Consider the following 26,550-nt stretch of genomic DNA (forward strand, 5'->3'; position numbering starts at 1 on the left):
CCCTCTGTGAACCCCCAGACCCCTCTGTGAACCCCAAATCCCTCTGTGCCCCCCCAAATCCCTCTGTGTACCCCCAAATCCTTCTGTGAACCCCAAATCCCTCTGTGAACCCCGGGGACACCCCCAATGTGTACCCCAAATCCCTCTGTGCACCCCCGGACACCCCCAAATCCCTCTGTGCCCCCCCAAATCCCTCTGTGCCCCCCCAAATCCTCTGTGTACCCTCACACCCCTCTGTGTACCCCCAAATCCCTCTGTGTACCCCCAAATCCCTCTGTGAACCCCGGACACCCCCAGACCCCTCTGTGTCCCCCCAAATCCCTCTGTGTACCCCGGGGACACCCCCAGACCCCTCTGTGTACCCCCAAATCCCTCTGTGGACCCCCAGATCCCTCTGTGGACCCCGGAGACACCCCCAGACCCCTCTGTGTACCCCCGGACACCCCCAAATCCCTCTGTGTACCCCGGGGACCCCCCCAAATGTGTACCCCCAAATCCCTCTGTGAACCCCCAGATCCCTCTGTACCCCGGGGACACCCCCAAATGTGTACCCCCAAATCCCTCTGTGTACCCCTAGATCCCTCTGTGTACCCCCAAATCCCTCATGTCCCCCCAAATCTCTTTGTGTACCCCGGGACACCCCCAGACCCCTCTGTGCCCCCCAGGTCCCCCCAAATCCCTCTGTGTCCCTTGGGACACCCCCAGACCCCTCTGTGCCCCCCAGGACACCCCCAGACCTCTCTGTGTCCCCCCAAATTCCTCTGTGTCCCTTGGGACACCCCCCCCCCCAAATCCTTCTGTATCCCCCCCCCAGCTTCTCCCGTGTCCCCCTCCCCCCCAAACTTCTGTGTCCCCCCCCCCAGGTGTGTCCCCCCCAATCCCAGTGCCCCCCCCCATTCCCAGTGCCCCCAGTCCCTGACCCCTCCAATCCCAGTATCCCCCAGTCCCCATGTCACCCCCCCATCCCCGTGTCCCCCCCATTCCCGGTGCCCCCCTGACCCATTGCCCCCCCCGTGTCCCCCCCCCCCATTCCCAGTGCCCCCAGTCCCTGACCCCTCCAATCCCAGTATCCCCCCATCCCCGTGTCCCCCCCCATTCCCAGGTGTCCCCCCCCCATTCCCAGTGCCCCCCCCATTCCCAGGTGCCCCCCCCCCATTCCCAGTGACCCCCCCATTCCCAGGTGCCCCCCCCCCATTCCCAGTGCCCCCCCCATTCCAAGTGCCCCCCCCATTCCCAGTGCCCCCCCCATTCCCAGGTGCCCCCCCCCCCATTCCCAGTGCCCCCCCCATTCCCAGGTGCCCCCCCCCATTCCCAGTGCCCCCCCCATTCCCAGGTGCCCCCCCCCCCATTCCCAGTGACCCCCCCATTCCCAGTGCCCCCCCCATTCCCAGGTGCCCCCCCCCCCATTCCCAGTGCCCCCCCCATTCCCAGGTGCCCCCCCCCATTCCCAGTGACCCCCCCATTCCAAGTGCCCCCCCCATTCCCAGTGCCCCCCCCATTCCCAGGTGCCCCCCCCCCCATTCCCAGTGCCCCCCCCATTCCCAGGTGCCCCCCCCCATTCCCAGTGCCCCCCCCATTCCAAGTGCCCCCCCCATTCCCAGTGCCCCCCCCATTCCCAGGTGCCCCCCCCCCATTCCCAGTGCCCCCCCCATTCCCAGGTGCCCCCCCCCCCATTCCCAGTGCCCCCCCCATTCCCAGGTGCCCCCCCCCCCATTCCCAGTGACCCCCCCATTCCCAGGTGCCCCCCCCCCCCATTCCCAGTGCCCCCCCCATTCCCAGGTGCCCCCCCCCCCATTCCCAGTGACCCCCCCATTCCCAGGTGCCCCCCCCCCATTCCCAGTGCCCCCCCCATTCCCAGGTGCCCCCCCCCATTCCCAGTGATCCCCCCATTCCCAGTGACCCCCCCATTCCCAGATGCCCCCCCCCATTCCCAGGTGCCCCCCCCCATTCCCAGTGCCCCCCCCATTCCCAGATGCCCCCCCCATTCCCAGTGCCCCCCCCATTCCCAGGTGCCCCCCCCCCATTCCCAGTGACCCCCCCATTCCCAGTGCCCCCCCCATTCCCAGGTGCCCCCCCCCCCATTCCCAGTGCCCCCCCCATTCCCAGGTGCCCCCCCCATTCCCAGTGACCCCCCCATTCCAAGTGCCCCCCCCATTCCCAGTGCCCCCCCCATTCCCAGGTGCCCCCCCCCATTCCCAGTGCCCCCCCCATTCCCAGGTGCCCCCCCCCCATTCCCAGTGACCCCCCCATTCCCAGGTGCCCCCCCCCCATTCCCAGTGCCCCCCCCATTCCCAGGTGCCCCCCCCCCATTCCCAGTGACCCCCCCATTCCCAGGTGCCCCCCCCCATTCCCAGTGCCCCCCCCATTCCCAGGTGCCCCCCCCCCATTCCCAGTGACCCCCCCATTCCCAGATGCCCCCCCCCATTCCCAGGTGCCCCCCCCCATTCCCAGTGCCCCCCCCATTCCCAGATGCCCCCCCCATTCCCAGTGCCCCCCCCATTCCCAGGTGCCCCCCCCCATTCCCAGTGATCCCCCCATTCCCAGTGACCCCCCCATTCCCAGTGCCCCCCCCATTCCCAGGTGCCCCCCCCCATTCCCAGTGATCCCCCCATTCCCAGTGACCCCCCCATTCCAGTGCCCCCCCCCCATTCCAGTGACCCCCCCATTCCCAGGTGCCCCCCCCCCCATTCCCAGTGCCCCCCCCATTCCCAGGTGCTCCCCCCCCCATTCCCGGTGCCCCCCCCTGACCCACTGCCCCCCCTGTGTCCCCCCCATTCCCAGGTGCCCCCCCATTCCTGGTGCCCCCCCTGACCCATTGCCCCCCCCCGTGTCCCCCCCATTCCCAGGTGCCCCCCAATTCCCGCTGCCCCCCCCCGTGCCCCCCCCCCATTCCTGCTGCCCCCCCTGACCCACTGCCCCCCTGTGCCCCCCCCAACCCGCTGCCCCCCCCCATTCCCAGGTGCCCCCCGTCCCCCCCCTCATTCCCGGTGTCCCCCCATTCCCAGGTGCCCCCCCCATTCCCAGTGCCCCCCCTGACCCACTGCCCCCCCCGGTGTCCCACCCCCCCCCATGTCCCCCCCTTGTCTTGGTGCCCCCCCCATGTCCCCCCCCATTCCTGCTGCCCCCCATGACCCACTGCCCCCCCGTGTGCCCCCCTGACCCGCTGCCCCCCCCCCATCCCCATGTCCCCCCCCCCCCATGTCACCCCATTCCCGGTGCCCCCATTCCCGTGTCCCCCCCCCATTCCCGGTGCCCCCCTGACCCTCTGCCCCCCCCATGTGCCCCCCATTCCCAGGTGCCCCCCATCCCCGGTGCCCCCCCATTCCTGGTGCCGCCCCCGTGTCCCCCCCCCATTCCCAGGTGCCCCCCCATTCCCAGGTGCCCCCCCATCCCCGGTGCCCCCCCATTCCAGGTGCCCCCCCGTGTCCCCCCCCCCATTCCTGGTGTGCCCCCCTGACCCACTGCCCCCCCGTGTCCCCCCCATTCCCGGTGCCCCCCCCGACCCACTGCCCCCCCCGTGCCCCCCCCGACCCGCTGCCCCCCCATGTGCCCCCCATTCCCAGGTCCTCCCCCCATCCCCGTGTCCCCCCGACCCCCGCTGCCCCCCATGTGCCCCCCATGTCCCCCCCCCATCCTGGTGCCCCCCAAACCCGCTGCCCCCCACCCATGTGCACCCCCTGACCTGCTGCCCCCCCCTGTGTCCCCCCCATTCCCAGGTGCCCCCCAATTCCCGCTGCCCCCCCCCGTGCCCCCCCCCATTCCTGGTGCCCCCCTGACCCACTGCCCCCCTGTGCCCCCCCCAACCCGCTGCCCCCCCCCCATTCCCAGGTGCCCCCCGTGTCCCCCCCCCTCATTCCCGGTGTCCCCCCATTCCCAGGTGCCCCCCCCATTCCCAGTGCCCCCCCTGACCCACTGCCCCCCCCGGTGTCCCACCCCCCCCCATGTCCCCCCCCTTGTCTTGGTGCCCCCCCCATGTCCCCCCCCATTCCTGCTGCCCCCCTGACCCACAGCCCACCCCCCCCCCCATGTCACCCCATTCCTGGTGCCCCCCATTCCCGTGTCCCCCCCCCCATTCCCGCTGCCCCCCATGACCCACTGCCCCCCCGTGTGCCCCCCTGACCCGCTGCCCCCCCCATCCCCATGTCCCCCCCCCCCCATGTCACCCCATTCCCGGTGCCCCCATTCCCGTGTCCCCCCCCATTCCCGGTGCCCCCCTGACCCTCTGCCCCCCCCATGTGCCCCCCCATTCCCAGGTGCCCCCCCATCCCCGGTGCCCCCCCATTCCAGGTGCCCCCCTGTGTCCCCCCCCATTCCCAGGTGCCCCCCTGACCCTCTGCCCCCCCGGTGTCCGCCCATTCCCAGGTGCCCCCCCCATCCCCGGTGCCTCCCCATTCCTGGTGCCCCCCGTGTCGTCCCCCCCATTCCCGGTGCCCCCCCCGACCCGCTGCCCCCCCATGTGCCCCCCATTCCCGTGTCCCCCCCCCATCCCCGTGTCCCCCCAACCCCCGCTGCCCCCCATGTGCCCCCCATGTCCCCCCCCCATCCTGGTGCCCCCCCCATTCCCGCTGCCCCCCCCCCATTCCCATGTCCGTCCCCCCCCCATGTCACCCCATTCCCGGTGCCCCCCATTCCCGGTGTCCCCCCCATTCCCGGTGTCCCCCCCATTCCCAGGTGCCCCCCCATTCCCAGTGCCCCCCCCTGGCCCGGTGCCCCCCCAGTGTCCCCCCCATTCCCATGATCCCCCCTTGTCTTGGTGCCCCCCCCCCCATGTCCCCCCCCATTCCTGCTGCCCCCCTGACCCACTGCCCACCCCCCCCCATGTCCCCCCATTCCCGGTGCCCCCCTGACCCTCTGCCCCCCCGTGTCCCCCCCATTCCCGGTGCCTCCCCCCCGACCCACTGCCCCCCCCCGTGTCCCCCCTGACCCGCTGCCCCTCCATGTGCCCCCCATTCCCATGTCCCCCCCCCCATCCTGGTGCCCCCCCAACCCGCTGCCCCCCACCCATGTGCACCCCCTGACCTGCTGCCCCCCCTGTGTCCCCCCCCATTCCCGCTGCCCCCCCCCCATTCCCATGTCCGTCCCCCCCCCCATGTCACCCCATTCCCGGTGCCCCCCATTCCCAGGTGCCCCCCCATTCCCAGTGCCCCCCCTGACCCTCTGCCCCCCCGGTGTCCCCCCCATTCCCATGTCCCCCCCTTGTCTTGGTGCCCCCCCCATGTCCCCCCCCATTCCTGCTGCCCCCCTGACCCGCTGCCCACCCCCCCCCCATGTCACCCCATTCCTGGTGCCCCCCATTCCCGTGTCCCCCCCCCCATTCCCGCTGCCCCCCATGACCCACTGCCCCCCCGTGTGCCCCCCTGACCCGCTGCCCCCCCCCATCCCCATGTCCCCCCCCCCCCCATGTCACCCCATTCCCGTGTCCCCCCCCATTCCCGGTGCCCCCCTGACCCTCTGCCTCCCCATGTGCCCCCCCATTCCCAGGTGCCCCCCCATCCCCGGTGCCCCCCCATTCCTGGTGCCCCCCCGTGTCCCCCCCCATTCCCAGGTGCCCCCCTGACCCTCTGCCCCCCCGGTGTCCCCCCCATTCCCATGTCCCCCCCTTGTCTTGGTGCCCCCCCATGTCCCCCCCATTCCTGCTGCCCCCGACCTGCTGCCCACCCCCCCCCGTGTCCCCCCATTCCCGGTGCCCCCCATTCCTGGTTCCCCCCCCCCGTCCTGGTGCCCTCCTGACCCTCTGCCCCCCCCCCCGTGTCCCCCCCATTCCCGTGTCCCCCCCCATCTCAGTGCCCCCCCATTCCTGGTGTGCCCCCCCCATTCCTGGTGCCCCCCCCACCCAACCCACAGCCCCCCCCGTCCTGGTGCCCCCCCATGTTCCCACATCCCCGGTGCCCCCCCTATCCAGGTCCCCCCCCGTGTCCCCCCCCCATTCCCGGTGCCCCCCTGACCCTGTGCCCCCCCGTGTGCCCCCCTGACCCTGTGCCCCCCGTGTGCCCCCCTGACCCTGTGCCCCCCATGTGCCCCCCCGACCCTGTGCCCCCCGTGTGCCCCCCCGACCCGCTGCCCCCCCCATGTGCCCCCCTGACCCTGTGCCCCCGTGTGCCCCCCTGACCCTGTGCCCCCCCGTGTGCCCCCCCGACCCTGTGCCCCCGTGTGCCCCCCTGACCCTGTGCCCTCTTGACCCACTGCCCCCCTGTATGCCCCCCGACCCTGTGCCCCCGTGTGCCCCCCCGTGTGCCCCCCGTGTGCCCCCCTGACCCTGTGCCCCCCGTGTGCCCCCCTGACTGTGTGCCCCCCCTGACCCTGTGCCCCCCGTGTGCCCCCCCGTGTGCCCCCCATGTGCCCCCTGACCCTGTGCCCCCCGTGTGCCCCCCCGTGTGCCCCCCTGACCCTGTGCCCCCCCGTACCCCCCTGACCCTGTGCCCCCCGTGTGCCCCCCGTGTGCCCCCCTGACCCTGTGCCCCCCCGTACCCCCCTGACCCTGTGCCCCCCGTGTGCCCCCCGTGTGCCCCCCTGACCCTGTGCCCCCCGTGTGCCCCCCTGACTGTGTGCCCCCCCTGACCCTGTGCCCCCCATGTGTCCCCCCGTGTGCCCCCCATGTGCCCCCCTGACCCTGTGCCCCCCGTGTGCCCCCCCGACCCGCTGCCCCCCCATGTGCCCCCCCGACCCTGTGCCCCCTGTGTGCCCCCTGACCCTGTGCCCCCCATGTGCCCCCCCGTGTGCCCCCCTGACCCTGTGCCCCCCCCGTGTGCCCCCCTGACCCTGTGCCCCCCTGACCCTGTGCCCCCCCGTGTGCCCCCCTGACCCTGTGCCCCCCTGACCCTGTGCCCCCCCCGTGTGCCCCCCTGACCCTGTGCCCCCCTGACCCTGTGCCCCCCCCGTGTGCCCCCCCGACCCGCTGCCCCCCCATGTGCCCCCCTGACCCTGTGCCCCCTGTGTGCCCCCTGACCCTGTGCCCCCCATGTGCCCCCCCGTGTGCCCCCCTGACCCTGTGCCCCCCGTGTGCCCCCCTGACCCTGTGCCCCCCTGTGCCCCCAGACGAGCGCTACGTGCCCCCCCAGCAGGAGGCCTTCAGCATCCAGCTCATCTCCCCGGTCAGCTGGGAGGCCATTCCCAACACCAGGTGGGACCCCAAAATCCTCCTGGGAACCCCAAAATCCCCCTGGGAACCCCAAAATCCTCCTGGGAAACCCCAAAATAGTCTCAGGAACCCAAAAATATCCCCAGGAACCCCAAAATAACCCCTGGGAACCCCAAAATGTCCCCGGGAACCCCAAAATGTCCCTGGGAACCCCAAAATAGCCCTGGGAACCCCAAAATAACCCCTGGGAACCCCAAAATGTCCCCGGGAACCCCAAAATGTCCCTGGGAACCCCAAAATAGCCCTGGAAACCCCAAAATAACCCCTGGGAACCCCAAAATGTCCCCGGGAACCCCAAAATGTCCCTGGGAACCCCAAAATAGCCCTGGAAACCCCAAAATAACCCCTGGGAACCCCAAAATGTCCCTGGGAACCCCAAAATAGCCCTGGAAACCCCAAAATAGCCATGGGAACACCCAATCCCCAACCCCCTAACCACACCTGTGCCCACCTGAACTCACCTGTGCCCACCTGTGCCACCTGTGCCCACCTGTGCCCCCCATGCCCCCCATGCCCACCTGTGCCCGCAGGATCGCTCTGGAGGAGCGGGCACGCGTCACCTGCATGAAGGGACGTGTCCTTGGGGCATTACCTGTGCCCACCTGTGCCACCATGCCCACCTGTGCCCACCTGAGCTCACCTGAGCTCACCTGTGCCCACCTGTGCCCCCATGCCCACCTGTGCCCACCTGTGCCCACCTGTGCCCACCTGTGCCCGCAAGATCGCTCTGGAGGAGTGGGCACACGTCACCTGCATGAAGGGACGTGTCCTTGGGGCATTACCTGGGCCCCCCATGCACACCTGGGCCCCCCATGCCCACCTGTGCCCCCCTGTGCCCCCATGCCCACCTGTGCCCACCTGAGCTCACCTGTATCCACGTGTGCCCCCATGCCCCCTGTACTCACCTGTGCCACCTGTGCCCCCCATGCCCACCTGTGCCCACCTGAGCCCACCTGTGCCCACCTGTGCCCACCTGTGCCCACCTGTGCCCGCTGTGCCCGCAGGATCGCGCTGGAGGAGCGGGCACACGTCACCTGCATGAAGGGACGTGTCCTTGGGGCATCACCTGTGCCCCCCATGCCCACCTGAGCCCCCCATGCCCACCTGTGCCCCCCGTGCCCACCTGTGCCCGCCAGGATCGCGCTGGAGGAGCGGGCACACGTCACCTGCATGAAGGGACGTGTCCTTGGGGCATTACCTGTGCCCCCCATGCCCACCTGAGCCCCCCATGCCCACCTGAGCTCATCTGTGCCCCCATGCCCACCTGTGCCCCCCATGCCCACCTGTGCCCACCTGTGCCCACCTGTGCCCGCTGTGCCCGCAGGATCGCGCTGGAGGAGTGGGAACACGTCACCTGCATGAAGGGGCGTGTCCTTAGGGCATTACCTGTGCCCACCTGTGCCCCCATGCCCACCTGAGCTCACCTGTTCCCCCATGCCCACCTGTGCCCACCTGTGCCCACCTGTGCCCGCAGGATCGCGCTGGAGGAGTGGGCACACGTCACCTGCATGAAGGGACGTGTCCTTGGGGCGTTACCTGTGCCCCCATGCCCACCTGTGCCCACCTGAGCTCACCTGTGCCCACCTGTGCCCCCTGTGCCCCCATGCCCACCTGTGCTACCTGTGCCCGCTGTGCCCGCAGGATCGCGCTGCAGGAGTGGGCACACGTCACCTGCATGAAGGGGCGTGTCCTTGGGGCATTACCTGTGCCCACCTGAGCTCACCTGTGCCCCCATGCCCACCTGTGCCCCCATGCCCACCTGTGCCCACCTGAGCTCACCTGTGCCCCCATGCCCACCTGTGCCCACCTGTGCCCGCTGTGCCCGCAGGATCGCGCTGGAGGAGTGGGAACACGTCACCTGCATGAAGGGACGTGTCCTTGGGGCATTACCTGTGCCCCCCATGCACACCTGTGCCCACCTGTGCCCCCATGCCCGCCTGTGCCCCCATGCCCACCTGTGCCCGCTGTGCCCGCAGGATCGCGCTGGAGGAGTGGGAACACGTCACCTGCATGAAGGGACGTGTCCTTGGGGCATTACCTGTGCCCCCATGCCCACCTGTACCCCCCTGTGCCCACCTGTGCCCCCATGCCCACCTGTGCCCACCTGTGCCCACCTGTGCCCGCTGTGCCCGCAGGATCGCGCTGGAGGAGTGGGAACACGTCACCTGCATGAAGACGGTGTCGCTGCGCTCCGAGGAGACGGTGTCGGGCCTCAAGGGCTACGTGGCCGTGGGCACCTGCCTGATGCAGGGCGAGGAGGTCACCTGCCGGGGCCGGGTATGGCACACCTGGGCACACCTGGGGTACCTGGGCACACGTGGGCACACCTGGGGGGGGCACCTGGGGGTATCTAGGCACACCTGGGGGGTACTTGGGAATACCTGGGGGGGGCACCTGGGGGTACCTGGGCACATCTGGGGTACCTGGGCACACCTGGGGTACCTGGGCACACCTGGGCACACCGGGGGGGGGCACCTGGGGGTACCTAGGCACACCTGGGGGGTACCTGGGGGCACCTGGGCGCACTTGGGGGTACCTGGGGGGCACCTGGGGGTACCTGGGCACACCTGGGGTACCTGGGAATACCTGGGGGGGGCACCTGGGGGTACCTGGACACACCTGGGGGTACCTGGGCACACCTGGGGTACCTGGGAATACCTGGGGGCACCTGGGCGCACTTGGGGGTACCTGGGGAGCACCTGGAGGATACCTGGGCACACCTGGGGATATCTGGGCACACCTGAGGGTACCTGGGAACGGCTGGGGGGCACCTGGGGGTACCTGGGCACACCTGGGGGGGCACCCGGGGGATACTTGGGCACACCTGGGGGTACCCGGGCACAGCTGGGGGACACCTAGGCACACCTGGGAGGACCTGGGCACACCTGGGGGTACCTGGGCACACCTGGGGTACCTGGGAATACCTGGGGGCACCTGGGCGCACTTGGGGGTACCTGGGGAGCACCTGGAGGATACCTGGGCACACCTGGGGATATCTGGGCACACCTGAGGGTACCTGGGAACGGCTGGGGGGCACCTGGGGGTACCTGGGCACACCTGGGGGGGCACCCGGGGGATACTTGGGCACACCTGGGGGTACCCGGGCACAGCTGGGGGACACCTAGGCACACCTGGGAGGACCTGGGCACACCTGGGGGGCACCTGGGGATACCTGGGGGGTACCTGGGCACACCTGGGGGTACCTGGGCACAGCTGGGGGGCACCTGGGCACACCTGGGGGATACCTGGGGGTTCTGAAGGTGCTCAGGGGATGCTGGGGACACCACGGGGGGGTCTGGGGTGACACCTGGGGGGTGCCAGGACTCACCTGGGGGGTGCCAGGACACAGCTGGGGGGTGCCAGGACACAGCTGGAGGGTGCCAGGACTCACCTGGGCTCTCTCAGGACTCACCTGGGAGGGTGCCAGGACTCACCTGAGTGGTGCCAGGGCACACCTGGGAGGTGTCGGGACACACCTGGAGAGTGCCAGGACTCAACTGGGGGGTGGCAGGGCACACTTGGGGGGTGGCAGGGCACAGCTGGGGGGTGCCAGGACTCACCTGGGGGTTGCCAGGACTAACTTGGGGCTCTATCAGGACTCACCTGGGGGTTGCCAGGGCACACCTGGGGGTTGCCAGGACTCACCTGGGTGGTGCCAGGGCACACCTGGGAGGTGTTGGGACACACCTGGAGAGTGCCAGGACTCAATGGGGGGGTGCCAGGACACACCTGGGGGTAGCCAGGGCACACCTGGGGGTTGCCAGGACTCACTTGGGCAGTGCCAGGGCACACCTGGGAGGTGCCAGGACTCACCTGGGGGGTGCCAGGACTCACCTGGGGGGTGCCAGGACTCACCTGGGCTCTCTTAGGACTCACCTGGGGGGTGCCAGGGCACACCTGGGGGGTGCCAGGACTCACCTGGGCTCTCTAAGGACTCACCTGGGGGGTGCCAGGGCACACCTGGGGGTTGCCAGGACACACCTGGGAGGTGCCCGGGCACACCTGTGGGCATGAACCCCTGACCCCCCTCCCCGTGCCCAGATCCTGATCCTGGACGTGATCGAGGTGGTGCCCGAGCCGGGGCAGCCCCTGACCAAGAACAAGTTCAAGGTGCTCTACGAGAAGGAGCAGAAGGGCCCCGTGACCGCCCTGTGCCACTGCCACGGCTACCTGGTGTCTGCCATCGGCCAGAAGGTACCTGGGGGGCACCTGGGTACACCTGGGGGGCACCTGGGTACACCTGGGTACACCTGGGCACACCTGGGTACACGCCTGGGCACACACCAGTGACCGCCCTGTGCCACTGCCACGGCTACCTGGTGTCTGCCATCGGCCAGTAGGTACCTGGGGGGCACCTGGGTGGCACCTGGGCACACACCTGAGTATACCTGGGCACACCTGGGGGCACCTCCATGGTGACCTCGACGTGTCCCGGTCCCCATGAGATCCTCCTGGGGATCCTGAGGGTCAACGAGTCAATGTTGGTGGCCACTCAACGTTGGTTGAGTTCAATTTGGTGACCCAAGGGGCCACCAAGGGGGCGTCAAGGGCCACCAAGGGGGTGTCAAGGACCACCAGGGTGACCTCGAGGTGTCCCTGTGCCCAGATCTTCCTGTGGAGCCTGAAGGACAACGAGTTAACGTTGGTGGCCACCCAACATTGGTTGGGTTGGGTTTGGTGACCCAAGGGGCCACCAAGGGGGTGTCAAGGGCCACCAAGGGGGTGTCGAGGACCACCATGGTGACCTCGAGGTGTCCCTGTGCCCGCCCAGATCTTCCTGTGGAGCCTGAAGGACAACGAGCTGACGGGCATGGCCTTCATCGACACGCAGCTCTACATCCACCAGATGATCAGCGTCAAGAGCTTCATCCTGGCCGCCGACCTCATGAAGAGCATCTCGCTGCTGCGCTACCAGGAGGAGAGCAAGACCCTGTCCCTCGTCAGCCGGGTGAGCCGCCGGGCCACCGAACCGGCCCCTGGGCCACCAAACCTCTGCTATGGGGTTGCTGGGCCACAAAACCTTTCCCATGGGGTTATTGGGCTACCAAAGCGCCCACGGGGCCGCCAAACCTCTGCTATGGGGTTATTGGGCCACCAAAGCGCCCACAGGGCCACCAAAGCGCTCCCATGGGGTTACTGGGCCACCAAACCTCTCCCATGGGGTTACTGGGCCACCAAACCTCTCCCATGGGGTTATTGGGCCACCAAAACACCCACAGGGCCACCAAACCTTTCCTATGGGGTTATTGGGCCACCAAAGCACCCACGGGGCCACCAAAGCACTCCCATGGGGTTACTGGGCCACCAAACCTCTCCCATGGGGTTATTGGGCCACCAAAGCACACACAGGGCCACCAAAGCGCTTCTATGGGGTTACTGGGCCACCAAACCTCTCCCATGGGGTTATTGGGCCACCAAAGCACACACAGGGCCACCAAAGCGCTTCTATGGGGTTACTGGGCCACAAAACCTCTCCCATGGGGTTATTGGGCCACCAAAGCGCCCACGGGGCCACCAAAGCGCTCCCATGGGGTTACTGGGCCACCAAACCGGCCACTGGGGCACCAAACCTCTGCTATGAGGTTATTGGGCCACCAAAGCGCCCACGGGGCTACCAAAGCGCTCCCATGGGGTTATTGGGCCACCAAAGCGCTCACAGGGCTACCAAAGCGCTCCCATGGGGTTATTGGGCCACCAAAGCGCCCACGGGGCCACCAAAGCGCTCCCATGGGGTTATTGGGCCACCAAAGCGCTCACAGGGCCACCAAAGCGCTCCCATGGGGTTACTGGGCCACCAAAGCGCTCACAGGGCCACCAAAGCTCTGCTATGGGGTTATTGGGCCACCAAAGCGCCCACGGGGCTACCAAAGCGCTCCCATGGGGTTATTGGGCCACCAAAGCGCTCACGGGGCTACCAAAGCGCTCCCATGGGGTTACTGGGCCACCAAACCAGCCACTGGGCCACCAAACCAGCCACTGGGCCACCAAAGCTCTGCTATGGGGTTGCTGGGCCACCAAAGCGCCCACAGGGCCACCAAACCTTTGCTATGGGGTTATTGGGCCACCAAAGCACCCACGGGGCCACCAAAGCGCTCCCATGGGGTTACTGGGCCACCAAACCTCTCCCATGGGGTTATTGGGCCACCAAAGCGCCCACAGGGCCACCAAAGCACTCCTATGGGGTTACTGGGCCACCAAACCAGCCACTGGGCCACCAAACCAGCCACTGGGCCACCAAAGCTCTGCTATGGGGTTGCTGGGCCACCAAAGCGCCCACAGGGCCACCAAACCTTTGCTATGGGGTTATTGGGCCACCAAAGCGCCCACGGGGCCACCAAACCTCTCCCATGGGGTTATTGGGCCACCAAAGCGTCCACGGGGCTACCAAAGCGCTCCCATGGGGTTATTGGGCCACCAAAGCACCCACGGGGCTACCAAAGCGCTCCCATGGGGTTATTGGGCCACCAAACCGGCCCCTGGGCCACCAAACCTCTGCTATGGGGTTATTGGGCCACCAAAGCGCCCACGGGGCCACCAAAGCGCTCCCATGGGGTTACTGGGCCAACAAACCTCTCCCATGGGGTTATTGGGCCACCAAAGCGCCCACAGGGCCACCAAAGCACTCCTATGGGGTTACTGGGCCACCAAACCAGCCACTGGGCCACCAAACCAGCCACTGGGCCACCAAAGCTCTGCTATGGGGTTGCTGGGCCACCAAAGCGCCCACAGGGCCACCAAACCTCTGCTATGGGGTTATTGGGCCACCAAAGCGGCCCCTGGGCCACCAAACCTCTGCTATGGGGTTATTGGGCCACCAAAGCGGCCCCTGGGCCACCAAACCTCTGCTATGGGGTTATTGGGCCACCAAAGCGCCCACGGGGCCACCAAACCTCTCCCATGGGGTTATTGGGCCACCAAAGCGCCCACGGGGCCACCAAAGCGCTCCCATGGGGTTATTGGGCCACCAAACCGGCCCCTGGGCCACCAAACCTCTGCTATGGGGTTATTGGGCCACCAAAGCGCCCACGGGGCCACCAAAGCTCTCCCATGGGGTTACTGGGCCACCAAACCTCTCCCATGGGGTTATTGGGCCACCAAAGCGCCCACGGGGCCACCCAAGCGCTCCTATGGGGTTACTGGGCCACCAAACCTCTCCCATGGGGTTACTGGGCCACCAAACCTCTCCCATGGGGTTATTGGGCCACCAAAGCGCCCACAGGGCCACCAAAGTGCTCCTATGGGGTTACTGGGCCACCAAACCTCTCCCATGGGGTTACTGGGCCACCAAACCTCTGCTATGGGGTTATTGGGCCACCAAAGCGCCCACAGGGCCACCAAACCTCTCCTATGGGGTTACTGGGCCACCAAACTCCCCACGGGGTCCTCAAACCTCTCCCATGGGGTTACCAGGCCACCGAACTGCCCACAGGGCCACCAAAGCGCTCCCATGGGGTTACTGGGCCACCAAACTCCCCACGGGGTCCTCAAACCTCTCCTATGGGGTTACTAGCCCATCAAACCTCTCCCATGGGGTTACCGGGCCACCGAACTGCCCACAGGGCCATCAAACGCCTCCCATGGGGTTACCGGGCCACTGAACCGCCTACGGGGCCATCAAACATCTCTTATGGGGTTACTGGGCCGCCAAACCGCCCATGGGGCCACCAAACCACTCCCGTGGGGTTACCGGGCCACCAAACTGCCCACAGGGCCAACAAACGTCTCCTATGGGGTTACTGGGCCACCAAACTCCCCACAGGGTCCTCAGACCTCTCCTATGGGGTCATCGGGGCCACCAAACCTCTCCCATGGGGTTACTGGGCCACCAAAGCGCCCACGGGGCTATCAAACCTCTCCTATGGGGGTGCTGGGCCACCAAACACCTCCCATGAGGTTATGGGGCCACTGAACTGCCCACAGGGCCACCAAACCTCTTCTATGGGGTTGCTGGGCCACCGAACTGCCAACGGGGTCACCAAATCTCTCTTATGGGGTCATCGGGGCCACCAAACATCTCCCATGGGGTTACTGGGCCACCAAACCCTTCCCATGGGGTTACCAGGCCACCAAACTGCCCACGGGGCCACGAAACCGCTCCCATAGGGTTACTGGGCCACTGAACCGTCCATGGGGCCACCAAACCTCTCCTATGGGGTCACTGGGCCACTGAACCGTCCATGGGGCCAGCAAACCCCTCCCATGGGGTTACTGGGCCACCGGACCAGCCACTGGGGCTATCAAACCCCTCCTATGCTCCTACTGGGCCACCAAATCGCCCACCAGGGCCATCAAACCCCTCCCATGGGGCTACCAGGCCACCAAACCACCCATAGGACCATTGGGCCACAAGATCCCTCCCATGGGGCCACCAGGCCACTAAACCCCCCCTCCCCCCAGGGCCACCAAACCCCTCCCAGGGCCACCTGGGGGTCACAGGGGACACTGAAGGTCCTGAGGGTCACAAGGGACACCCAGGGGTGCTGGGGGACTCCCAGGGACACCTGAGGGTCCTGGAGGACACCCAGGGCTCACAGGAGACACCTGAGGGTCTTGGGGACACCCAGGGGTCTTCGGGGACATTTGGGGAGGTCTTTGGGGGACACCTGAGGGTGCTGAGGGACACCTGAAGGTCTTGGGGACACCCAGGGGTCACAGGAGACACCTGAAGGTCTTGGGGACACCCAGGGGTCTTTGGGGGACACCTGAGAGTGCTGAGGGACACCTGAGGGTCTTGGGGACACCCAGGGGTCTTTGGGGACATTTGGGGGGTCTTTGGGGGATCCCTGAAGGTCTTGGTGACACCCAGGGGTCACAGGAGACACCTGAGGGACACCTGAAGGTCCTGGAGGACACCCAGGGGTGTTTGGGGACATTTGGGGGGTCTTTGAGGGACACCTGAAGGTCCTGGAGGACACCCAGGGCTCACAGGAGACACCTGAAGGACACCTGAAGGTCTTGGGGACATTTGGGGAGGTCTTTGAGGGACACCTGAAGCTCTTGGAGGACACCCAGGGGTCTTTGGGGCACACCTGAGGGTCCTGAGGGACACCTGAAGTTCCTGGAGAGCACCCAGGGGTCACAGGAGACACCTGAGGGTCCTGGGGGACACCCAGGGGTGTTTGGGGACATTTGGGGGGGTCTTTGAGAGACACCTGATGGTCTTTGGGACACCTGAGGGTCTTTGGGGACACCCAGGGGTCTTTGGGGGACACTTGAGGGTCCTGAGGGATACCTGAGGGTCTTGGGGACACCCAGGGGTCTTTGGGGGACACCTGAAGGTCCTGGAGGACACCCGAGGGTCACAGGAAACACCTGAAGGTCTCGGGGACACCCAGGGGTCTTTGGGGACATTTGGGGGGTTTTGGGGGGACACCGGAGGGACACCTGAAGGTCTTGGTGGCACCCAGGGGTCACAGGAGACACCTGAAGGTCTTTGGGACACCCAGGGGTCTTTGAGGGATACCTGAGGGTCTTGGGGGCACCCGAGGGTCTCAGGAGACACCTGAAGCTCTTGGAGGGCACCCAAAGGTCTTTGGGGACATTTGGGGGGTCTTTGGGGGACACCTGAGGGTCCTGAGGGACACCTGATGGTCCTGAGGGACACCTGAAGGTCTTTGGGGACATTTGGGGAGGTCTTTGGGGGACACCTGAAGCTCCTGGAGGACACCCAGGGGTGTTTGGTGACATTTGGGGGGTCTTCGAGGGACACCTGAAGTTCCTGGAGGACACCCAGGGGTCTTTGGGGGACATTTGGGGAGATCTTCGAGGGACACCTGAGGGTCACTCCGAGGGTCTTGGGGGGCACTCAGGGCTCACTTGGGGGGTGTCGGGGCACGGCCGGGTGCCACCCGCGGCGCCGGGACGGTGCCGGTGACCGGAGTGTCCCCGGCAGGACGCGAAGCCGCTGGAGGTTTACAGCGTGGACTTCATGGTGGACGGCAGCCAGCTCGGCTTCCTGGGTACGGCCGGGGCCGGCGGCGGCGGCGGGACGGGGGCGGCAACGTTTGGGGCGGGTTGGGTGGAAATTTGTGGAGTTTGGGTTGAGTGCAGGTGAGTTTTGGGTGGGTTTGGGTGGGTTTGGGTTGATTTGGGATGAATCAGTTGGGTTTGGGTTGAGTTCAGGTGAGTTTTGGGTGGGTTTGGGTTGGATTTGGGTGGGTTTGGGTTTGGATTTGGGTTGATTTGGGATGAATCAGTTGGGTTTGGGTTGAGTTCAGTTGGGTTTGGGTGGGTTTGGGTTGGATTTGGGTGGGTTTGGGTTGATTTGGGATGAATCAGTTGGGTTTGGGTTGAGTTCAGGTGCGTTTTGGGTGGGTTTGGGTTGGATTTGGGTGGGTTTGGGTTGATTTGGGATGAATCAGTTGGGTTTGGGTTGAGTTCAGGTGAGTTTTGGGTGGGTTTGGGTTGGATTTGGGTGGGTTTGGGTTGATTTGGGATGAATCAGTTGGGTTTGGGTTGAGTTCAGGTGACTTTTGCTGAATTTCAGTTGAGTTTAGGCTGAGCTTTGGGTGAATTTGGGTGGATTTGGGATGAGTTTGGGTGACTTAATTGGGTTTGGGTTGAGTTCAGTTGGGTTGGGCTGAAATTCCTTGACTTTGGGTTTGAGTTGAGTTCAGGTGAGTTTTGGGTGGCTTAGGTTGAGTTTGGATGAGTTCAGTTGAGTTTGGGTGAATTTGGGCTGGGTTTGGGTTGAGTTCAGATGAATATTGGGTGGATTTGGGTGGATTTGGGATGAATCAGTTGGGTTTGGGTTGAGTTCTGGTGGCTTTGGCTGAATTTCGGTTGAGTTTAGGCTGAGCTTTGGGTGAATTTGGGTGGATTTGGGATGAGTTTGGGTGACTTAATTGGGTTTGGGTTGAGTTCAGGTGAGTTTTGGGTGGGTTTGGGTTGGATTTGGGTGGCTTTGGATGAGTTTGGGTGGGTTTGGGTTGGATTTGGGTGGGTTTGGGTGGCTTTGGTTGAGTTTGGATGAATCAGTTGGGTTTGGGTTGCGTTCAGTTGGGTCCGGTTGAAATTCCTTGACTGGGTTGGTTTGGGTTGAGTTCAGCCAAGTTTTGGGTGGGATTGGGTTGGATTTGGGTGGATTTGGGATGAGTCAGTTGGGTTTGGGTTGAGTTCAGTTGACTTTGGCTGAGTTTTGGGTGGTTTTGGTTGAGTTTGGATGAGTTTAGTTGGGTTTGGGTTGAGTTCAGGTGAGTTTTGGGTGGGTTTGGGTTGGATTTGGGTGGGTTTGGGTGGATTTTGGATGAATCAGTTGGGTTTGGTTGAGTTCAGTTGGGTTTGGGTTGAGTTCCGGTGACTTTGGCTGAATTTCAGTTGAGTTTAGGCTGAGCTTTGGGTGAATTTGGGTGACTTAATTGGGTTTGGGTTGAGTTCAGGTGAGTTTTGGGTGGCTTTGGTTGAGTTTGGATGAGTTCTGTTGAGCTTGGGTGAATTTGGGCTGGGTTTGGGTTGAGTTCAGATGAATTTTGGGTGGATTTGGGTTTATTTGGGATGAATCAGTTGGGTTTGGGTTGAGTTCAGGTGAGTTTTGGGTGGGTTTGGGTTGGATTTGGGTGGGTTTGGGTGGATTTTGGATGAATCAGTTGGGTTTGGGTTGAGTTCAGTTGGGTTTGGGTTGAGTTCAGTTGGGTTTGGGTTGGATTTGGGTGGGTTTGGGTTGATTTGGGATGAATCAGTTGGGTTTGGGTTGAGTTCCGGTGACTTTGGCTGAATTTCAGTTGAGTTTAGGCTGAGCTTTGGGTGAATTTGGGTGACTTAATTGGGTTTGGGTTGAGTTCAGGTGAGTTTTGGGTGGCTTTGGTTGAGTTTGGATGAGTTCTGTTGAGCTTGGGTGAATTTGGGCTGGGTTTGGGTTGAGTTCAGATGAATTTTGGGTGGATTTGGGTTGATTTGGGATGAATCAGTTGGGTTTGGGTTGAGTTCAGGTGAGTTTTGGGTGGGTTTGGGTTGGATTTGGGTGGGTTTGGGTGGATTTTGGATGAATCAGTTGGGTTTGGGTTGAGTTCAGTTGGGTTTGGGTTGAGTTCAGTTGGGTTTGGGTTGAGTTCAGGTGAGTTTTGGGTGGGTTTGGGTTGGATTTGGGATGAGTTTGGTTGAATCAGTTGGGTTTGGGTTGAGTTCAGGTGCGTTTTGGGTGGATTTGGGTGGGTTTGGGTTGATTTGGGATGAATCAGTTGGGTTTGGGTTGAGTTCAGTTGGGTTTGGGTTGAGTTCAGGTGCGTTTTGGGTGGGTTTGGGTGGATTTGGGTGGGTTTGGGTTGATTTGGGATGAATCAGTTGGGTTTGGGTTGAGTTTCAGGTGACTTTGGCTGAATTTTGGTTGAGTTTAGGCTGAGCTTTGGGTGAATTTGGGTGGATTTGGGTTGAGTTTGGGTGACTTAATTGGGTTTGGGTTGAGTTCAGTTGGGTTGGGCTGAAATTCCTTGACTTTGGGTTTGGGTTGAGTTCAGGTGAGTTTTGGGTGGATTTGGGTGGATTTGGGATGAGTTTGGATGAATCAGTTGAGTTTGGTTGAGTTCAGTTGGGTTTAGGTTGAGTTCAGGTGAGTTTTGGGTGGATTTGGGTGGATTTGGGATGAATCAGTTGAGTTTGGTTGAGTTCAGTTGAGTTTGGTTGAGTTCAGTTGGGTTTGGGTTGAGTTCAGGTGAGTTTTGGGTGGGTTTGGGTGGGTTTGGGTGGATTTTGGACGAATCAGTTGAGTTTGGTTGAGTTCAGTTGAGTTTGGTTGAATCAGTTGGGTTTGGGTTGAGTTCAGTTGGGTTTGGGTTGAGTTCAGGTGACTTTTGCTGAATTTCAGTTGAGTTTAGGCTGAGCTTTGGGTGAATTTGGGAGGATTTGGGATGAGTTTGGTTGAATCAGTTGGGTTTGGGTTGAGTTCAGCTGGGTTTTGGGTGGGTTTGGGTTGGATTTGGGTGGCTTTGGGATGAGTTTGGGTGGGTTTGGGATGAGTCAGTTGGGTTTGGGTTGAGTTCAGTTGGGTTTGGGTTGAGTTCAGGTGACTTTTGCTGAATTTCAGTTGAGTTCAGGCTGAGCTTTGGGTGAATTTGGGTGGATTTGGGATGAGTTTGGGTGACTTAATTGGGTTTGGGTTGAGTTCAGTTGGGTTGGGCTGAAATTCCTTGACTTTGGGTTTGGGTTGAGTTCAGGTGAGTTTTGGGTGGCTTAGGTTGAGTTTGGATGAGTTCAGTTGAGTTTGGGTGAATTTGGGCTGGGTTTGGGTTGAGTTCAGATGAATATTGGGTGGATTTGGGTGGATTTGGGTGGATTTTGGATGAATCAGTTGGGTTTGGGTTGAGTTCAGGTGAGTTTTGGGTGGGTTTGGGTTGGATTTGGGTGGATTTTGGATGAATCAGTTGGGTTTGGGTTGAGTTCAGTTGGGTTTGGGTTGAGTTCAGTTGGGTTTGGGTTGAGTTCAGGTGAGTTTTGGGTGGGTTTGGGTTGGATTTGGGATGAGTTTGGTTGAATCAGTTGGGTTTGGGTTGAGTTCAGATGAATTTTGGGTGGCTTTGGGTGGATTTGGGTGGGTTTAGGTTGATTTGGGATGAATCAGTTGGGTTTGGGTTGAGTTCAGTTGGGTTTAGGTTGAGTTCAGGTGAGTTTTGGGTGGGTTTGGGTTGGATTTGGGTGGGTTTGGGTTGATTTGGGATGAATCAGTTGGGTTTGGGTTGAGTTCAGTTGGGTTTGGGTTGAGTTTCAGGTGACTTTGGCTGAATTTTGGTTGAGTTTAGGCTGAGCTTTGGGTGAATTTGGGTGGATTTGGGTTGAGTTTGGTTGAATCAGTTGGGTTTGGTTGAGTTCAGTTGGGTTTGGGTGGGTTTGGGTTGGATTTGGCTGGGTTTGGGTGGATTTTGGACGAATCAGTTGGGTTTGGTTGAATTCAGGTGGGTTTGGTTGAGTTCAGTTTGGTTTTGGGTTGAGTTCCGGTGGCTTCGGCTGAATTTCGGTTGAGTTCAGGCTGAGCTTTGGGTGAATTTGGGTGGATTTGGGTCAATTCGGGTTGATTTTGGTGCCTCCCGATGATTTCCCTGCCGTCCCCGCAGTGTCTGACCGCGACCGGAACCTGCTGGTGTACATGTACCTGCCGGAAGGTGAGCGGGGCGGGGCCAGGTGACCCCTGCTGACCCCCAGGTGACCCCAGGTGACCCCAGGTGACTCCAGGTGACCCCGTGGTGTCCCTCCAGCCAAGGAGTCCTTCGGGGGGCTGCGGCTGCTGCGCCGCGCCGACTTCCACGTGGGCGCCCACGTCAACACCTTCTGGCGCACGCCGTGCCGGGGGCACCCCGAGGGGCCCAACCGCCGCTCCAGCACCTGGGAGAACAAACACATCACCTGGTTCGGTGAGGAGGGGACACACCTGGGGGCACAGCTGGGGGCACACCTGGGGGCACATCTGGGGCTGGGTGAGGTCAGGAGAACAAGCACATCACCTGGTTTGGTGAGGAGGGGGCACACCTGGGGACATCTGGGGGCACACCTGGGGCACAGCTGGGGACACACCTGGGGACACACCTGGGACACACCTGGGGGCACATCTGGGGGCACATCTGGGGACACACCTGGGGACTCAGCTGGGGCACCCCTGGGACACACCTGGGACACACCTGGGACACCCCTGGGGACACACCTGGGGCACCCATGGGACACACCTGGGGACACATCTGGGACACCTGGGGACACACCTGGGGACACCTGGGGCACCCATGGGACACACCTGGGACACACCTGGGGACTCAACTGGGACACACCTGGGGACACACCTGGGACACATCTGGGGACTCAACTGGGACACACCTGGGGACACACCTGGGGCACCCATGGGACACACCTGGGACACACCTGGGACACCCCTGGGACACACCTGGGGCACCCATGGGACACACCTGGGACACACCTGGGACACCCCTGGGACACACCTGGGGCACACTTGGGACACACCTGGGGCACCCATGGGACACCCCTGGGACACACCTGGGGCACACTTGGGACACACCTGGGACACCCCTGGGGCACCCATGGGACACACCTGGGGCACCCCTGGGACACACCTGGGGCACCCCTGGGACACCCATGGGACACCCCTGGGACACCCCTGGGACACCCCTGGGACACACCTGGGACACACCTGGGGGCACATCTGGGGACACACCTGGGACACACCTGGGGGCACATCTGGGGACACCCCTGGGACACACCTGGGACACACCTGGGACACACCTGGGGCACCCCTGGGACACCCCTGGGACACACCTGGGGCACCCCTGGGGACACACCTGGGGACACCCCTGGGGACACACCTGGGGACACCCCTGGGGACACCCCTGGGACACACCTGGGGCACCCCTGGGACACCCCTGGGACACACCTGGGGCACCCCTGGGGACACACCTGGGGACACCCCTGGGGACACCCCTGGGACACACCTGGGGACACACCTGGGACACCCCTGGGGACACCCATGGGACACCCCTGGGACACACCTGGGGACACCCATGGGACACACCTGGGGACACCCCTGGGACACCCATGGGACACCCCTGGGACACACCTGGGGCTGGGCGGGGCCTGGGCGGGGCTCACCTGGTTGAACCAGCGCTCACCTGGTTGGGTGAGGGGCGGGGCCCATCCGGCACCTCCGAGCACCAATCAGGGCTGTGGGTGGGGCTGGGGGAGGGGGATTCGGGGTGCTGGGATGGGGGTGCCGGGATTTGGGGTGCCGGGATTCAGGGTGGGATTTGGGCTGGGATTCGGGGTGGGATTTGGGGTGCAGGGATTTGGGGTGTGGGGATTTGGGGTGCCGGGATTTGGGGTGTGGGGATTTGGGGTGTGGGGATTTGGGGTGTGGGGATTTGGGGTGCCGGGATTTGGGGTGGGATTTGGGGTGCCGGGATTTGGGATGTGGGGGTTTGGGGTGCTGGGATTTGGGGTGCCGGGATTTGGGGTGGGATTTGGGGTGCCGGGATTTGGGATGTGGGGGTTTGGGGTGCCGGGATTTGGGGTGGGATTTGGGGTGCCGGGATTCAGGGTGGGATTTGGGGTGCCGGGATTTGGGATGTGGGGGTTTGGGGTGCTGGGATTTGGGGTGCCGGGATTTGGGGTGCTGGGATTCAGGGTGGAATTCAGTGTGCTGGGATTCGGGGTGCCGGGATTCAGGGTGGGATTCGGGGTACCGGGATTTGGGGTGGGATTTGGGGTGCCGGGATTCAGGGTGTGGGGGTTTGGGGTGCCGGGATTCGGGGTGTGGGATTTGGGGTGCCGGGATTTGGGGTGCCGGGATTCGGGGCGGGATTTGGGGTGTGGGATTTGGGGTGGGATTTGGGGTGCCGGGATTTGGGGTGCCGGGATTCGGGGCGGGATTTGGGGTGTGGGATTTGGGGTGGGATTTGGGGTGCCGGGATTTGGGGTGCCGGGATTTGGGGTGGGATTTGGGGCGCTGGGATTCAGGGTGGGATTTGGGGTGTGGGATTTGGGGTGCCGGGATTCGGGGCGCCGGGATTCAGGGTGGGATTTGGGCTGGGATTTGGGGTGCTGGGATTCAGGGTGGGATTTGGGGTGCCAGGATTTGGGGTGGGATTTGGGGTGCTGGGATTCGGGGTGCCGGGATTTGGGGTGCTGGGATTCAGGGTGGGATTTGGGGTGCCGGGATTTGGGGTGGGATTTGGGGTGCTGGGATTCGGGGTGCCGGGATTTGGGGTGCTGGGATTCAGGGTGGGATTTGGGGTGCCGGGATTCGGGGTGCCTGGATTTGGGGCACCGGGATTTGGGGCACCGGGATTTGGGGCGGGATTTGGGGCACCGGGATTCGGGGTGGGATTTGGGCTGGGATTCGGGGTGCCGGGATTCGGGGTGCCGGGATTCGGGTGGGATTCGGGGCGCCGGGATTCGGGGTGCCGGGATTCAGGGTGGGATTCGGGGTGCCGGGATTCGGGTGGGATTTGGGGCACCGGGATTCGGGGCGCCGGGATTCAGGGTGGGATTTGGGCTGGGATTCGGGGTGCTGGGATTCGGGGTGCTGGGATTCGGGGCGCCCTGACGGCGCCGTCCCCGCAGCGACGCTGGACGGGGGCCTGGGGCTGCTGCTGCCGATGCAGGAGAAAACCTACAGGAGGCTGCTGATGCTGCAGAACGCGCTCAGCTCCGCCCTGCCCCACCTGGCCGGGCTCAACCCCCGGGCGTTCAGGTAATGGCACACCTGGGCACACCTGGGCACACCTGGGCACACCTGGGGTACTCCTGGGCACACCTAGGCACACCTGGGATACACCTGAGCACACCTGGGCACACCTGTCATACCTGTCACCTGTCCCACACCCACCCTGCCCCACCTGGCCGGGCTCAACCCCCGGGCGTTCAGGTAATGGCACACCTGGGCACACCTGGGCACACCTGTCACACCTGTCACCTGTCCCACACCCACCCTGCCCCACCTGGCCGGGCTCAACCCCCGGGTGTTCAGGTAATGGCACACCTGGAACACACCTGGGCACACCTGGGGTACTCCTGGACTGCCCCTGGGCACACCTGGGCGCACCTGGGCACACCTGTCACACCTGTCACGTGTCCCACACCCACCCTGCCCCACCTGGCCGGGCTCAACCCCCGGGCGTTCAGGTAATGGCACACCTGGAACACACCTGGGTACTCCTGGGCACACCTGGGTGCACCTGGGGTACTCCTGGACTGCACCTGGGTACACCTGGGTACACCTGGGCACACCTGGGCACACCTGTCACCTGTCACACCTGTCACCTGTCCCACACCCACTGTGCCCCACCTGGCCGGGCTCAACCCCCGGGCGTTCAGGTAATGACACACCTGGGCACACCTGGAGTACTCCTGGACTACACCTGGGCACACCTGGGGTACACCTGGGTACACCTGGGGTACTCGACTACACCTGGGCACACCTGGACACACCTGGGCACACCTGTCACGCCTGTCACCTGTCCCACACCCACCCTGCCCCACCTGGCCGGGCTCAACTCCTGGGCGTTCAGGTAATGGCACACCTGGACACACCTGGGCACACCTGGGGTACACCTGGGGTACACCTGGGATACACCTGGGCACACCTGGGGTACTCCTGCACTACACCTGGGCACACGTGGGCACACCTGGGGTACTCCTGGGTACACCTGGGCACACCTGGGCACACCTGGGCACACCTGTCACCTGTCCCACACCCATCCTGCCCCACCTGGCCGGGCTCAACCCCCGGGCGTTCAGGTAATGGCACACCTGGACACACCTGGGCACACCTGGGGTACTCCTGGGCACACCTGGGCACACCTGGGCACACCTTGTGGGGCTCAACCCCCAGGCATTTAGGTACCATCACTTGCCCCACGCCTGCCCCACGCCTGCCCCTCACCTGTCCCTCCCATCCCACACCTGTCCCACACCTGTCCCACCTGTGCCACACCTGTGCCACCTGTGCCCCCTGTGCCCGCAGGCTGCTGCAGTCGGAGCGGCGGCTGCTCCAGAACGCCGTGCGGAACGTGCTGGACGGGGAACTGCTGGGCAGGTTCCTGTACCTGAGCGCCATGGAGCGCGGAGAGCTGGCCAAGAAGATCGGCACCACGCCCGACATCGTGAGTGGCACCGGGCATGGGGGCAGGGCTGGGACAGGTGTGGGGCTGGGACAGGGGTGGGACAGGTGTGGGACAGGTGTGGGACAGGTGAGGGGCTGGGACAGGTGTGGGATAGGTGAGGGACAGGTGAGGGACAGGTGAGGGACAGGGGAGCTGGCCAAGAAGATCGGCACCACGCCCGACATCGTGAGTGGCACCGGGCATGGGCACGGGTGTGGGACAGGTGTGGGACAGGTGAGGGACAGGTGTGGGACAGGGGAGCTGGCCAAGAAGATCGGCACCACACCCGACATCGTGAGTGGCACCAGGATGGGCACGGGTGTGGGACAGGTGTGGGGCTGGGACAGGTGTGGGACAGGTGAGGGACAGGTGTGGGACAGGTGAGAGACAGGTGTGGGGCTGGGACAGGGGTGGGACAGGTGTGGGACAGGTGTGGGGCTGGGACAGGTGTGGGGCTGGGACAGGTGTGGGACAGGGGAGCTGGCCAAGAAGATCGGCACCACGCCCGACATCGTGAGTGGCACTGGGATGGGCACGGGTGTGGGACAGGTGTGGGGCTGGGACAGGGGTGGGACAGGTGTGGGACAGGTGTGGGGCTGGGACAGGGGTGGGACAGGGGAGCTGGCCAAGAAGATCGGCACCACGCCCGACATCGTGAGTGGCACCGGGGTGGGCACGGGGACAGGGGGCAGGTGTGGGGCTGGGACAGGTGAGGGACAGCTGAGCTGGCCAAGAAGACTGGCACCACACCCGACATCGTGAGTGGCACCGGGATGGGCATGGGGACAGGGGACAGGTGTGGGGCTGGGACAGGTGTGGGAC

The 26,550-nt window shown here is 64.4% G+C and overlaps 1 protein-coding gene across 1 annotated transcript in view; it reads left to right on the forward strand.

The window, feature by feature from the left end:
• LOC138101538 (cleavage and polyadenylation specificity factor subunit 1-like) overlaps positions 1-26,550 on the forward strand; it is a 99,396-nt gene that overhangs the window by 70,466 nt on the left and 2,380 nt on the right. The window contains exons 26-34 of the mRNA XM_068999313.1: positions 7,036-7,120; positions 9,274-9,415; positions 11,180-11,332; positions 11,910-12,086; positions 17,031-17,097; positions 21,181-21,228; positions 21,322-21,477; positions 24,188-24,317; positions 25,590-25,728. Of these exons, the coding sequence (XP_068855414.1) occupies positions 7,036-7,120; positions 9,274-9,415; positions 11,180-11,332; positions 11,910-12,086; positions 17,031-17,097; positions 21,181-21,228; positions 21,322-21,477; positions 24,188-24,317; positions 25,590-25,728 (1,097 nt within the window). The remainder of the gene's footprint in view (positions 1-7,035; positions 7,121-9,273; positions 9,416-11,179; positions 11,333-11,909; positions 12,087-17,030; positions 17,098-21,180; positions 21,229-21,321; positions 21,478-24,187; positions 24,318-25,589; positions 25,729-26,550) is intronic.

The sequence above is a fragment of the Aphelocoma coerulescens genome, unplaced genomic scaffold, assembly GCF_041296385.1.
Source record: "Aphelocoma coerulescens isolate FSJ_1873_10779 unplaced genomic scaffold, UR_Acoe_1.0 HiC_scaffold_328, whole genome shotgun sequence".
NCBI classification, from domain to species: Eukaryota; Metazoa; Chordata; class Aves; order Passeriformes; family Corvidae; genus Aphelocoma; species Aphelocoma coerulescens.